Below are 13,364 nucleotides of genomic sequence, written 5' to 3' on the forward strand. Positions count from 1 at the left end.
AGATAGTACCTAGGTATAGCCAAGGTGAAATTTAGGGGGAAGGAAATCAGGGTGTTTAATATCCACTTCTCCCCGGAGAAAAATGAGGGAGCTGAATTGCTTAATACCTTACAGTTCCTCCTCTGCAATTGTTTGTGGTGAATTTAACTGCGTCTTACCAGGTGAAAGGCGAGCTGGCTGTAGAGCAAGGAGACAAGATAAAACATCTGAACAGCTGAAAAATATGATGGCTGATCTTGAGTTGCAGGAGGTCTGGAAAAGGTTATATTCAAATGATCCTCGTTTTACATGGTCCAGCAATATAAGTAGGTCTCGCATTGACTTTTGTTTTTGCCATCACTCTTTCATTCCAGGAAAAATCACTCTCCAAAACAACATTTTCTCAGATCATAACTTATTGTACATTCACCTGAAATTATCAGTTACATTCAAGGGACCAGGGATCTGGAGGCTAAATACCACTCTTCCAGAGGATCCTGGGATCAAAACACAATACACATTAGCATACAAGTCATGGTGAAGGGACATTTCATAAGGTGGTGGGATAACATCAAAAAGAAAACTAGCTCCTTCTTTATCCAGAAAGGAATACGGGAAGCAAGGAGGAAAGTAAAATGGTTCCTGAGGCTAAACACACAGCTCCAAACTTTTATAAAGTTTAGCAAAAATGGCATCCCAATGGAGGAGGAAATTAAAAATTTTAAAAATGAAATAGTAGAGACCATTACTGCTAAAGGGAGACAAATTATTTACAATGGAAAAGTGGAAAAAAGTGGGGAAAAACGAAAAATGCTCCAGGTTTTTCTTTAAAAAAGCAATCAGTTTAAAACAAAACATACAAAAAAAATCAACGATAAGGTCATAATATCAAACATGTTAAAGGAGGCCCAGAGTTTCCACTCAGAGCTTTTTATGGAAAAGGAGATAGATCCAACCGTCACCAAGGAGGTGGTAAATGCTTTGGAGCTTAAATTAGATAATGTTGACCAACAAGTCTTTTCTGAAGATCTGAGTGAAAAGAAACTATTAGCTATCATCAAGAGCTTTACCAAAAATAAATGTCCCGGTTATGATGATTTGCCAATTGAATTTTATCTGTCATTTTAGGATCTCCTATAAAAATGATTTGTGTCTGATTTTCTGGTAAGTTTTGTCATCTAACAGGCACCGGACTCCTGGCTAAGGGGCGTCATCACTCTGATCCCTAAAAAAGGTCACCTATCAGACCTTGAGAACTGGCGTCCTTTAACCTTGTTCAACACGGATTATAAAATCTACTCCAAGATTCTGGTAGAGTCAAAAATGGTGTTGATAAAGGTATTCGGGGGGATCAGGTCTATTGGGATCCCTGGTAAAAGTGCACATGATGGCCTAAATTTACTGGGAGATGTGCTATGGTCCTCAAACGAGAGAAAGCAAAAATTGTCCTTTTTTTATCCTTGAACTTCCAAAAAGCATTTGAAAAAGTTTCACATATCTATCTGTGGAAAGTGTTGAAAAAAATGGGTTTCCCTGTTACACCAATATAACCAAATCAAATGTCTTTACAGTAATGCTTCTAGCAAAGTCTTATTCATTGGCTTCTTATCAAATGATGTTCAACTCAAGTCCAGAGTTAAACAAGGATGCCCTCTCTCTCTTCTTCTAATTATCTGTGCCTTGGAACCACTTCTGTCATCTGTCATCTGAAAGATAACACAGGTCAACAAAAAATTAGTTTTGATAATTATCAGAAGTCAAAGCAAACTTTTCTAAATCAGTTTTTCGAGCAGATTTCAGATCTGTTTTCAGTTTTTCCCTAACACGTACAGTTATGAGTACTATTATGGTTAACATTGTTTTGTACTAAAACATAAGCACCATTGAAGTGAATGTTATTATATCCTCAGTGTGCAGTTAAATAAGGCACACTGCAGTATAAACCTACTGAACAGTGTCAGTCAGGTACCATTGTTTCTTCAGAAATGCTTAGATTATGATTTTCGTGTGTACTCTTTGTCTAGATTGTCATGGTACAGCATCCAGCAGTAGTCAGCTCTCTTTCCAGAAACCTTGGTAGCGGTGCTCCATTAACTGATTGTCCTGGTGAAAATGTTCTCCTTGTTCATTACTCACCATACCAAGATTTTCCGGAAAGAATTCTAGATGTGAGTGCAAGAAATGTATTTTTAATGACATGCGACAACCAATTTTCTGGTATGAATCAAGCAGATTCTGAACTTCCTTGTATGCAGGAGACTTATGGTTGCCCAGAAAATTTTCACACAGCCACTTGAATGCATCCCAAGCTTCTAACTCAGCTGCTGAGAGAGATTGTTTGAAAATATCGTCCTGCAAAACAGACTTGATCTGTGGCCCTATAAATATCCCTTCCTTCATTTTTGCAGTGCTTATGTTTTGAAACATCTCAACAAGGTACTGAAAACCCATGGAGTTTGATTTGCCCATTGCCTTTACAAGGTACTTTATCAAGCCTAACTTGATATGGAGAGGTGGCAGAAAAATTTTATACGGATCAACCAGAGGCAGAAAATTGACACTACTTAATCCGGGCTTATAGGTATCTTTTGGTAGCCAATCAGGCTTTACATAATGGTCTCCCGTAGATCGGCTGTCCCACAGGCATTGGAAACAGCAATAATTTGTGGCTCTTCCTTGCATTCCCAACAGCAAGCCAATGACCTTTAGATCCCCACAGATGTTCCACCGGTGTGTTTTATACTAGATTGCTTCAAGTAGTAACTTCATGTTGTCATAGGAACCCTTTAGGTTAACGGAATGGGCAATCAGTAAACTTGGTTTGGAATTACCATTATGCAGTAAGTCTGCTTTCAAGCCTCTTTTAGAGGAATCAATGAAGATACACCATTCAGATGGAACATGCTCTTGGGACAAATTGTTAAAGAGTGCATTTATATCATGACAGTAGCACAGTGAGCCATCAATAGTGAAGAACGTTGTCAAGTTATGATTTTGTTTTCTGTAGTGAGTTAGCTACACTTCTGTTTAAGCCTTGAAGCAAGAAGTTCTGCTTTGTCTTTAGAGAGATTTAGATCACGAACAAGATCATTCAGCTTCCTTTTTTAAAGGTCTCTGGTTCTGAATCTTCATCGGCCAAGTAGTCAGGATCAGATGATTCAGAACTCCAGCGCATTCTGGCAATGAATCATCATCGGGAACAGGCCTAATTGCAGAATCGAGACTGGGATATACACAAACCACCCCAAACAGTTCCAACACTCATCATTCCTCCAAACCCATACACAATTTTGGAAAAATGAATCCCTATCTGGAACCTACAAAACCTGGACCAAAACACCCAATTGGACAAACAAAATTAGGAAATTCATCAAAATTAAAATCAAAAGGTCAGCACAAATCGGGAAAATTGTGTATGAAAAACTTCTATCTAACGAATTAAAAGATAATGCTTGGCAGGGTGTCCATGAGTGCCTGCCTCTGCGTGCCTTTCAGCATAGGAGGGGTTTTGTGAGTTCCCCTGTATGTCCCTGGTCTGGATGTATGGTTGAGGAATCAATCCTACATCTCTTTTGAAATTGCCTGTATGCAAGGGCTGGTGGTGCTCAACCGGGCCTTTGCTGAAATTTTAACAGGCCTTCAAACACTTGACCACCAGGTTGTTATGTACGGTCCTCCTCTTTCTTTCCCAATAGAGAAGAAAAAGCTACTTTGGGTTTCTATAAATTGCCTGCAATTGGCTCTATTGAAAACAAGAAACATTTTCTTGTACAAAAATGATTTCATAAATGAAAAGGGGTGTATTAAATATGCCTTGAGCATATTGATTTCTTTTTATTTGATTGCAAAAAAATGGTTAAACTAGAAGCCCAGAGAAACTGAGGAATGTATATGTGGATTTATGTAATTTCTTTTTTGTGTATGTGCCAAAATATGGTTTTTGATTATGGTCAAAAATATATGTACAAATGTTCTATATATGTTGGAAATTGCTATGTACTTACCTGTTCAAAAGATAATCTTGTTTTTTTTTTTTTTCCGGAAAATGGGCCCATATTTACAAATGGACTCCATACTTTGCTTTCAGGAATGGAGTTTATGTTTTTTTTTTTCTGCTACGAAATTGACTTTATGTTCCTTTTTCTGCAACGAAACGAACATTGTTACTTTAGCCTTAGATCATAGACTTTATTTTTTAGGAAAAAATGTGCCTATTCTTTGATTTTGGATATGCAAATTTTCTGTTCTGCTTTGGTACTTTATTGTAATTTGTGTATCTTTTTCAATTATTTGTACCCTTGAAGTTTTTTTAATTCTTTTATTTGTAAATATTCTGTTTATACTTTTCTAAAAATGTAAAAAAAAGTGTGTTTTGTCTGATTTACTGGTGCTGACCTTGCCTGTTCTGGCTTGTGAGTTTATGCTGCCTGGACCGACCTTTGCCCGTGACCCCAACTCTGCTTGTGTTTTGCCCTTGTGTACTTCGTTTGGTGGACAGATATTCTGTGTATGACCTCTGCTTTGTATTCTGGACTTGTCTCTGTTGGAATCTTGACACTGCTTTATCTGTGGGCCTCTGGCTTGCTGCCAGCCCAACCCCGGACACCATGCTGCGAGACACAACCAGTCTCCGGAGGTCAAGTGGGGGCTTCCTAAAGGTGAAGACTGCGGTTTTAGATTGGAGGACTGATGTCCGGTCAGGAATGGTGCTGACCAGGGCCTTACAAATAAATACAAAATCAAAGAGGTGTGTGTGTGTATATATATATATATATATATATATATATGAAGAAATGAATAAAGCCATAAAATCATAGATAATAGATATATCATAAAACAATTGTTTTATTGATAATAAGTACTGGTTGTTGGATTTATTAGCTGGGTAATTAATATATGAAAAAACTTTTTTATGATGATCTTCTCATTATGTTCTGTATAATGCATATATTTTATGATATATCCAATATCTATCATTTTATTGGTTTATTAACTTTCTATCACATTCCAATTACATTTCCACCATCCCAGATAAATGTTCAGTTCAGTGCATATACTATCGCACTAATAGCTATTCCAACATGTATACCAGAATTTGCACTCCAATATTGTATGTGAAAGCAAACTGAAATGTTTTCAAAGTTAAATCAACTTGCTTAAATGAAGATGGGTGACTTACTATGGACAAATACCCAGTTGTTCTGTTATCACCCAAATGATGTGATGATTTATGATGTGACTCTTTTACAAACCTGAAGAGGCCTATATTGGCAAAACACGTCTGAAAACGACTTTTAACTGCCTTACACAATGGACTCACAATTTGAAATAAATAAAACATTGCAACAGGTTAAGTATTGAGATAATCCCTGTTCAGAAGTGTGCATAACCTTAGCTCTTAATACTGTGTATGGCCCCCTTTAGCATTAGCCCTTCTAGCGGTATTAGCGACTGTGACTAGGGATGGATTTTCCAGGCAAAAAGCGGTATTCTCGAGTCACACCCGGGGTCGCTTTTAACTAAAAAAACCCCACTTACTATGTTCTGTCGGTGTCCCCCAACATCCTGCTGGTCCCCGCAGGTCCTGGGGATACGTCCTCTTCCTCCGATCTCCAGCCGCACGTCGGTGCATGCGTCTGTAAGGGCAGGCGAATTGGCTGGAAATTCATATAATTTTGTATTGGATTCAATACAAAATAGCTGTATTGAGTCCAATACAAATTATATAATTATAAATTATATATTCATATAATATATATATTTATATTATACAAGCTACTGTACACTTACATTACATGTTTAAATATTTTTTTTTTTTTTTGTTTTAGTGTTTTGTTATTTACAGTTTATTATTAAATGTATTAAATATCAGTAAGTTATGCCTAAGAGTTATAGCCTACAATGAAAAATACATTTCCATGCACAAAATTGTACCGCTTTTTGCATGGAAATTTGGACGGAATCAGACCACAGAGGAGGTTAATGATGGCATGCAGTTATGTGTGATAGTAGTGGATGCGGCCCTTATTTTCTCACATGGTAAGTCTGTCCTATCTTCTTGGCAAAAATCATCCAGGTCCCATAAATTCTTGGGCTGTTTTGCCCAAAATGCAGATTTGAGATATCCCCATAGTTCAATAACATTGAAGTTTGGAGACTGTTATGGTCACTCTGGCGCCTTAATTTTTTTATGCCTTCCCCACTGAAGGGTCGACTTAACCTTGTTAATGTTTTGGATCACTGCCATGTTCGAAGTGATCCTATAATTGAACCCTGTGTGAGCCAACTTTTGGGGATAATGTCAGTTCCTACATTCAAGAGAATTGACATTTTGATTGAAGCCATTTGGGTGAATTCAGTTATCATTATGATTTAAAAAGGGCATGTAAAAATATGTGATAATAAATTGCTTCTACTGTGCAAACTTGTTAAACAAATGGAACATTTCTGCGTCATCAGTTTTTTTTTTTCGAACTAATTAATATTTCACAAATACAAATATCAGCACAAGTGTATTCACAGTTTTTTTTTAATTTTTTTTACAACATTTTGGTATGGGGGCTCTGATTAAATAGACAGACTCCATTTTGTATTTGTACCCCTAAAATGCTTTTTATATTATAAATATTCTCTGGATACAGTATTTTTTGAAATACCGACGTGTGTCAAAAAATTGGACTACGGTCCTTCTCCATAGACTTATTTTTCTTGATTGACAAAACAAATATATCCAGTGGGTTATCATGACAGTAAGACAACTTGCAATTTCAGAATAGAAGCTTAAGAAAGTTTATTTAATTTAATTTACTTATAAATATGGTTACCTCCCCAGGTGGTATTGCTCTACAGGTGACTGCCTAGCCCATTGTCCATATGGAGCTTCACATCACATGTTAGATTGTGCTTTTTAATTCTAATAGGGCTTTCTAACACCTACAACAAGTATCAGTGGTGAAACATGTGTCTTAGATATGCTAATAGAAGCAGGAGGTGCTCACTATTAACATAGTATTACAGGACTTTTGTGCTATGAGCCTGAAAAGACAGGACACAAAACCCTTTAGTTCCATACCTAGGCTGTGTAGTACAACACACAATGACCTGTGATAGAATAGAGATAACCTGGAGAGATTGGGGTGGGGGTTGTAAGCAAGAACCTACAAAATGAAAAGCAAGATCAGCTTTTCTAGACCTTTTACGTCCTCAGGGAACCCCTGCTATAATTACAACATTCATAACTCACAATACAATAATGTGGTGATCAGTAGGAAGAATGCCTCTTATTTTGGTGGCCAGTGGGAAGAACGTCACCTTTATAGATAGCTAAAAAGATCATTGGCATCAGGTAAACTGATATGAGAGTCGCACATTGCTCAATGGTCAAGGAACCCCTAGAAACCGCTGAAGGAACCCTGGCTGAAAAACACTGATCTAGATAAATGGACTTATAAAGAAATAGTTAATAATTTCCATGGCCTAGTGTTTCTTTTTTTCAGAGTTATCCACTGGAATGCTTATTTTTGTTGTAAAAAAAGTTGGCGGCACGCTAAGCAAATCCTTGTGACATCTGTATAAATTACATGAAGCCTAGGATATTGAACAATTTAAAGTACAAATAGTCACACAAACCTTTACCAGATGCTAAACCAACATCAGGATTCTTACAATGAATTCTTGTGCCCCATTTAGAATATCTCCCTATTTCCTGCTATGGAGACATACTGGAGAGTATCAAGAAATCTCTCCAAAGTGATGTTATCATATGTTGGAATAGATGCCCCCAAATTTCTACATATAGGACACAGGCTGCAGTAAAATCTTGACAGAGGTTCTAACTCTTTACTGCAACTAAAAATTTTTGACAATAGTTTGCATCTCAACTGCATAGTTGCATCTTTGTTGCATCACACAAAAATGCTTCATGTTAGCTCATCAAAGGCAGTGTGATGTAAAAAATCATCCCTATAGTCTTTAATAATTATGATCTTCTACTATGGACCATCCATTGAAAACGATCATGTGAGCCTAGGACACAACATATATTTTCCATCAATACTCATAACAGTTGCATGCTGTCAAAAATACCAAACATATATGAAAAATAACAAATAAATATGTAAAATCTTTAAATGTAATAAATGACAAATCACCTTGGTCCACTATGAGGTTTTTTTTTTTGTTTTTTTTTACTTTAGTTGCAAAATAAGCAGATGAGATCTTGTTTCATCAATACCTACTATAGATCACAAAGCAAATAGGCTTACATTAAATCAATTTACAGCTGGGGAATTAGGTGAAATTTAGGTTCACAGTTTCTGCCAAACACTTTGACCCTTGCACCATTGTTTCTCTTTTCTCATTATCCAAAAGATGTACACAAAACACAATGCACTAGATATGCCTATTTAAAACTCTACAGTGTTTTGGGACTTGTATTTCCCCTTCTCCTCTGTTACTGACTATCCAGGCACTGGTATTTCAAGATGATATTTTGTATAAATATTTCTTCAGCTAATTTTGTTGCAAAATGTTCAAATAAATGAGGGAAAACAAATGTAAGAATGGTGTAACTGTAAATGTTGTAGTATTTATCTGCTGTGTCTGACTTCCAGGGGACAGCTCCTGATTTTTGAAGATGTGCCCCCAAAAATATTCTTGCTTTGCAGTTTTGGCCAAAGTTACCATGACCATCTCTTTTCTAAAAGTTATTTCCTATTCTTGATATAGATTAATTCTCATTTGGTGGTCCTCCACCCCACGTTATCCATTGTCCAGAAATTTGGATGCTACCATTGAGAAGCTTCTTCTGAATATAGTAATTCTCAAACTTTCAAAGCAACATTTTAGAGCAATGAAAGATTGTGTTGAAGTCACTGTAATGAAATGATGGCTAGGCAACCCTAAATTTTCAGAAAAGGTAGTTTATCTCTCACTAAAGGATTGTCAGGGCCAAAACAGCAGTATCATCTACCCTGTGCACAGGTTGGAGACAATTGGACATATTATAAATACATCAAAGCAATCAGACATGAGAGCTCATGCATTATACCAAGGGCAGATGATTAGTTTATTGCCCCAATGGTTGGGTAATTATTACATGGAGGTTTTGAAGAGAATCTGTCCAATCAAAATGTGAAAAAAAATTCCTGCTGAGCATTTAGTATGAAGATTCTTACAAAACCAGAGCAATTTATTGCATATCTGCCATCATCTACCACTATCATGAAGCAACTACAATTTTATACCTTGATTACTTTTTTCATGGGATAAATTCATTAGGAACTAAGAGTTAATTCATCCTGGGTGGTGGATGGTAAGGGCTATTGGTTGAATAGCAACCAATCAATGATAGGTCAATTAACATACAACTGATTAGGGGTGGGGTTGAGAGCTCCACCTCAAAGATGAAAAGACTAATTAAATGGTCCTCTAGGTTGCTGGAGTCCATTTGGAGGGGTACAGCAGAAGGTGTTGTTGGGTGTGAGGAAGCTGCTGTTTGAAGGAAATTGAGAAAGTGCTTATATTGTTGAAATGAAGGGCTCTTGTAGCTTTTTATTTTTTTGAACAGACTTTTTTTTAACTAGCCCTACCAGCTAGAGTGTTTTTGTTGAAGGACTTGAGGTTGGACTATAGAGCTTGGGTTCATGAACAACCAGCAGCCTTATCCTTTTACCCTAAACTCTGGGCACATCCCAGATGGATTTGGGGCTTATCACCACCAACATCCATCTCCAGCATATTTCTTCCCTGCTGTACGGCCAGACAATGGGAATCAAGGGGAGCACCAGGCTCATGTCATGGCTTGGAACCCCACTCCTCAGCTGGAATCCATCGGGCCATTCAATCCCTTGATTACCCGGGAACAGCAGAGCCCTGAGCAGAATGAAGAGAAGCCATGTATAGTGGATTGCAAGAGGATCAAGGAGGAGGCAGAGGAAGTTAATGGAGCATCAAAGGAGAACACTCTCCCGGGCCCTCTATACTACAACCATGCCTGGCCTGCCAACTTCTGGCCGGGGAACCCCAGTGTTTCCAGCCAGCCCCAAATCGTTAGCGCCCCACGCCCCAACATACACCTAAGTGCCGAAAACCATAGCCCCAACACTCCGGAGGAGCCCACTACGTCCAACATGGAGAGCAGCCGCTGCAACAGCGCTCCCTCTGAGGCGATGGACATTACCGGTGAAGCACCCTCCTGCCTGGACGTAACAAACGAGGACCTTCGGGAGGAGCCGCTGTTCAGCGATGGCGAGGACTCATCGGTAAGTGCCAATGTCTATAACTACTAACTTTTTGGTACTTTGGTTGAAGCTCACTTTTTTTTTTTTTGTTAAGATCACTAAGCCGTTTCGTATATCAAAACTTGCCAACAATCTTTCTAATCCTACCGCTTCCTCCTAGTACTGTAACATGCTAAAATAGAGCACATCAACTGCTAGCATGCCAACACAAGGTAGTTGATCAGGGGGTATCAGGTAATGGTCTTCAGTACCATAGGGGAGCTGCACCCTCAAGGTCATGGTAGTATCAAAACCCAAAGAAGTAGGTACCATTTTTCTCACTGAGTTCTGGTCTTGTAAAGACCAGCACTTGCTACATGATTGAGGGGAGATTCTAGCTCCAAATCTCTTGTCGGCTTCAGGGCATTTCTTTATATGGTTGGACATTGCACTAAAGAAGCCTGTATTCTACCTAGCAAATACATTCAAAGAGTTCATAGGACCTTTCTATTCTACTTTCCTGTTCAACAACCAGATTGGAATTTTCATACCCCCCCTCATTTCAGTGAGGATGATGAACATTAGTGTAATTTGTAAATTGTACACTGATTTTTTTTTTTTTCTGCTTTTAGTCATCTACTAAGAAGAAAATGCCCACTGAGATTGAAATGCAGCAGTTTGCTAGAGAGATCAAGAAGAAGCGTGTTTCTGCAGGCTTTACTCAAGCAGATGTGGGCTATGCTTTGGGAGTTCTGTATGGTAAGCGCTCTACCCCCTCGCTTTCTGTTGTCTTTCTAACATTTCTCGTAGACTTTCCTAAATGTCCCTTTGAGAACTGTGCACTGTCCATGTGATATGCCATGACTTAAATGTTGAACTGGTTTACTAACAGGCTCACAATTTGGGGGTTATCCCTTAGGAAATGTATCCTCATAACTGATCGGCAATATTCATACATTCTGTCTGTAGACAGAGTATTTACCTACTTAGCAGTTGGGGAGTTTCTAATATATTGTCTGCCTAAGGAAGTCGGTGGACCCCTTCCCAAATATGGTCTATCACAGCATCATTATTGGCTCCTAATCTACATAGCTGCCAAGTGGACATCTGGCCACAGGGGTAAAAAACATACATTTTTCTTTACTCAACCCAGTGACAAGTCTTCAAAGCTGTAGATCTTCTATTATCATCAAGTACAGGTAGATCTTGTGTAGCTCTTTAAGGCTAAAGTTACACTGAAGATTTAAAGAAGTTAATCCGACTTTATATTTTAAATTTGTGCTTTTTTTTTTTTTTTTAATTTATTTTTGTATAGCTTACTGGGGAAAAGTTTCCAAGTAGGGGCACTTGGTTTAGATTGGAAACCAGGGTTTGCAAGATATAATGGTCAACATAGATTTTAATCTCTTGCAACCAGATTGAATTTTTCCTTGTCTACCATGTGCAGTCCATGAAAATTTTGGTAACTTTTTTTTCCTTTTTTATTACAGGAAAGATGTTTAGCCAGACAACAATCTGTAGGTTTGAATCCCTCCAGCTCAGCTACAAAAATATGTGCCGCCTTAAACCCCTTCTAGATAGCTGGCTGGCAGAAGCTACAAACAATGACAACCTGCAAGCGGTAAGTGGATTTGAAACAAGCAGAAAAATCTTGTAGTTAAGTGCATGAAAATCTTTAAATTTAGAGGTAACTACTGCTGACTCCCAAGGCTGATTTGGTGGCTTCATTGGGTGATTCTACTGTCTGCATGCTTGTTCTGGGTTTTGTCTAAAATGGAGTCTTCATACTAAAAGGAACACACAGCATGGTAGGTAAAAAATAAATGGGTGGGCACTTTAGTGTTAAGAGGCTGTGCCTGTCTGGAAATTGCTAGATGAGGAGGGTGTGGTAGTGCAAAACTGCCCTTTTTTTTTCTCATGAACATATAAATTATGGTCTTTGAATGGTTGGCAGAAAAGTATCTCCATTTTCACATGCCACTTATAATCTGGTAAATTATTTACTCCCTTCCCCAACAAATAATTTTTTTATTTTTGTTCTTTGTAATGAATATCCAGCCCATGTGGCTGATCTTCTCATCGTATACTTGACTGGAGCCTTTATAACAATGTATTCACTGTTTTCAGATGATCAATCGAGATCCAATGCTGGTTCAGTCCCGAAAACGGAAACGGAGGACTAATATTGAAAACATAGCAAAAGACAGCCTGGAGCATTATTATTTGGCAAATCCCAAACCAGGTACCCAGGAAATGAGACAGATTGCACAGAATCTGCAATTGGAGAAAGATGTAGGTATCAAACTTTGTGTCCCTTTCTATGCAACATGATCCTCTGGTCCCAGGCTTTTGCTCTGTGCCACTTTAGAAGTCCTATCTTTTTAAACCAATATTTACCTGTTTTCTGTATGATTATTTTTTTTTTGCTTAATCTTCATCTCATCTTCATAATTTCTTTGTTGTGCAGGTGGTTCGTGTTTGGTTTTGTAATCGCCGCCAGAAGGATAAGCGTCACGCCTCTAAGGAAGGCAGTGACAGCGTTTTATCTCGGCAGATGGGCCATCCTAATATTGGAGGATTTCATCTTCCTCAGGAGATGCCCTCTCCAGGGTACATGTCCATGCAACTTGGATCTATGCCACCAATGTACAATCCTGCCTTCAACAACAAGGATATGTTCTACCCCCCAAGGCCTTAAAGGATGCTGCTTGGAAAGTTGGATTCAGTCTAGGACTCTCATTTTTGAAAAATGACTACTGGTCTTAACCTGCCTGATTCATGATCTGATGTGAAAATTTTACAGTTCTTTTTTGAGGCTTCTGTTGCAGTCTGTAAAAATGTCACACATCTGCTTTTACAGTTGCCCCCTCAAATAAAAAAAAAAAATTATATATATATATATATTGTCAATGCTTGAGTGGTTATCTCAGATTGTGATGTGTGATTGCTGTAATGTGTTTATACCATCCCTTGAATAAAGAGCATTTTAATTTTTTTTTTTCTTCTGAAAATTTCTTCTGAAATCTTACAATAAACAGTCATTTTAATTTGAGGTTTGATTTCTCCTAAATCCAGGGCTTTGATCATCTCATTTTGGGGTTTCTACTGCTCCAAATGTGGAGTCTCTCCTCTAGGTATCGTCTTACAAGTCAGTGTGTGTGTGGG

At 38.1% G+C, this 13,364-nt stretch overlaps 1 protein-coding gene across 2 annotated transcripts; it reads left to right on the plus strand.

The window, feature by feature from the left end:
- Positions 1-9,441: 9,441 nt before the first annotated feature.
- Positions 9,442-13,202, plus strand: LOC140343925 (POU domain, class 5, transcription factor 1.1-like). 2 transcript variants are annotated; one of them, XM_072430828.1, is made up of 5 exons: positions 9,442-10,241; positions 10,832-10,958; positions 11,690-11,820; positions 12,327-12,495; positions 12,667-12,821. In XM_072430828.1, the coding sequence occupies exons 1-5, from the start codon at positions 9,624-9,626 to the stop codon at positions 12,687-12,689; spliced, it is 1,068 nt and encodes a 355-aa protein (XP_072286929.1). In that variant the 5' UTR covers positions 9,442-9,623; the 3' UTR covers positions 12,690-12,821. The 2 variants fall into 2 exon arrangements, with proteins under 2 accessions (XP_072286929.1, XP_072286928.1); XM_072430827.1 differs by having other exon boundaries at positions 9,443-10,241; positions 12,327-12,491; positions 12,667-13,202.
- Positions 13,203-13,364: the final 162 nt, after the last annotated feature.

This window comes from Pyxicephalus adspersus, chromosome Z (genome assembly GCF_032062135.1).
Source record: "Pyxicephalus adspersus chromosome Z, UCB_Pads_2.0, whole genome shotgun sequence".
NCBI lineage: Eukaryota > Metazoa > Chordata > Amphibia > Anura > Pyxicephalidae > Pyxicephalus > Pyxicephalus adspersus.

Excerpts from the sequence above, each read along its gene's own strand:
- LOC140343925 (XM_072430827.1), top strand. The coding sequence starts at position 9,624 with ATGAACAACCAGCAGCCTTATCCTTTTACCCTAAACTCTGGGCACATC. Across the intron at positions 10,959-11,689 it reads TGCTTTGGGAGTTCTGTATG|GAAAGATGTTTAGCCAGACA; the intron begins GTAAGCGCTCTA and ends TTTTTATTACAG. Across the intron at positions 11,821-12,326 it reads ACAATGACAACCTGCAAGCG|ATGATCAATCGAGATCCAAT; the intron begins GTAAGTGGATTT and ends CACTGTTTTCAG.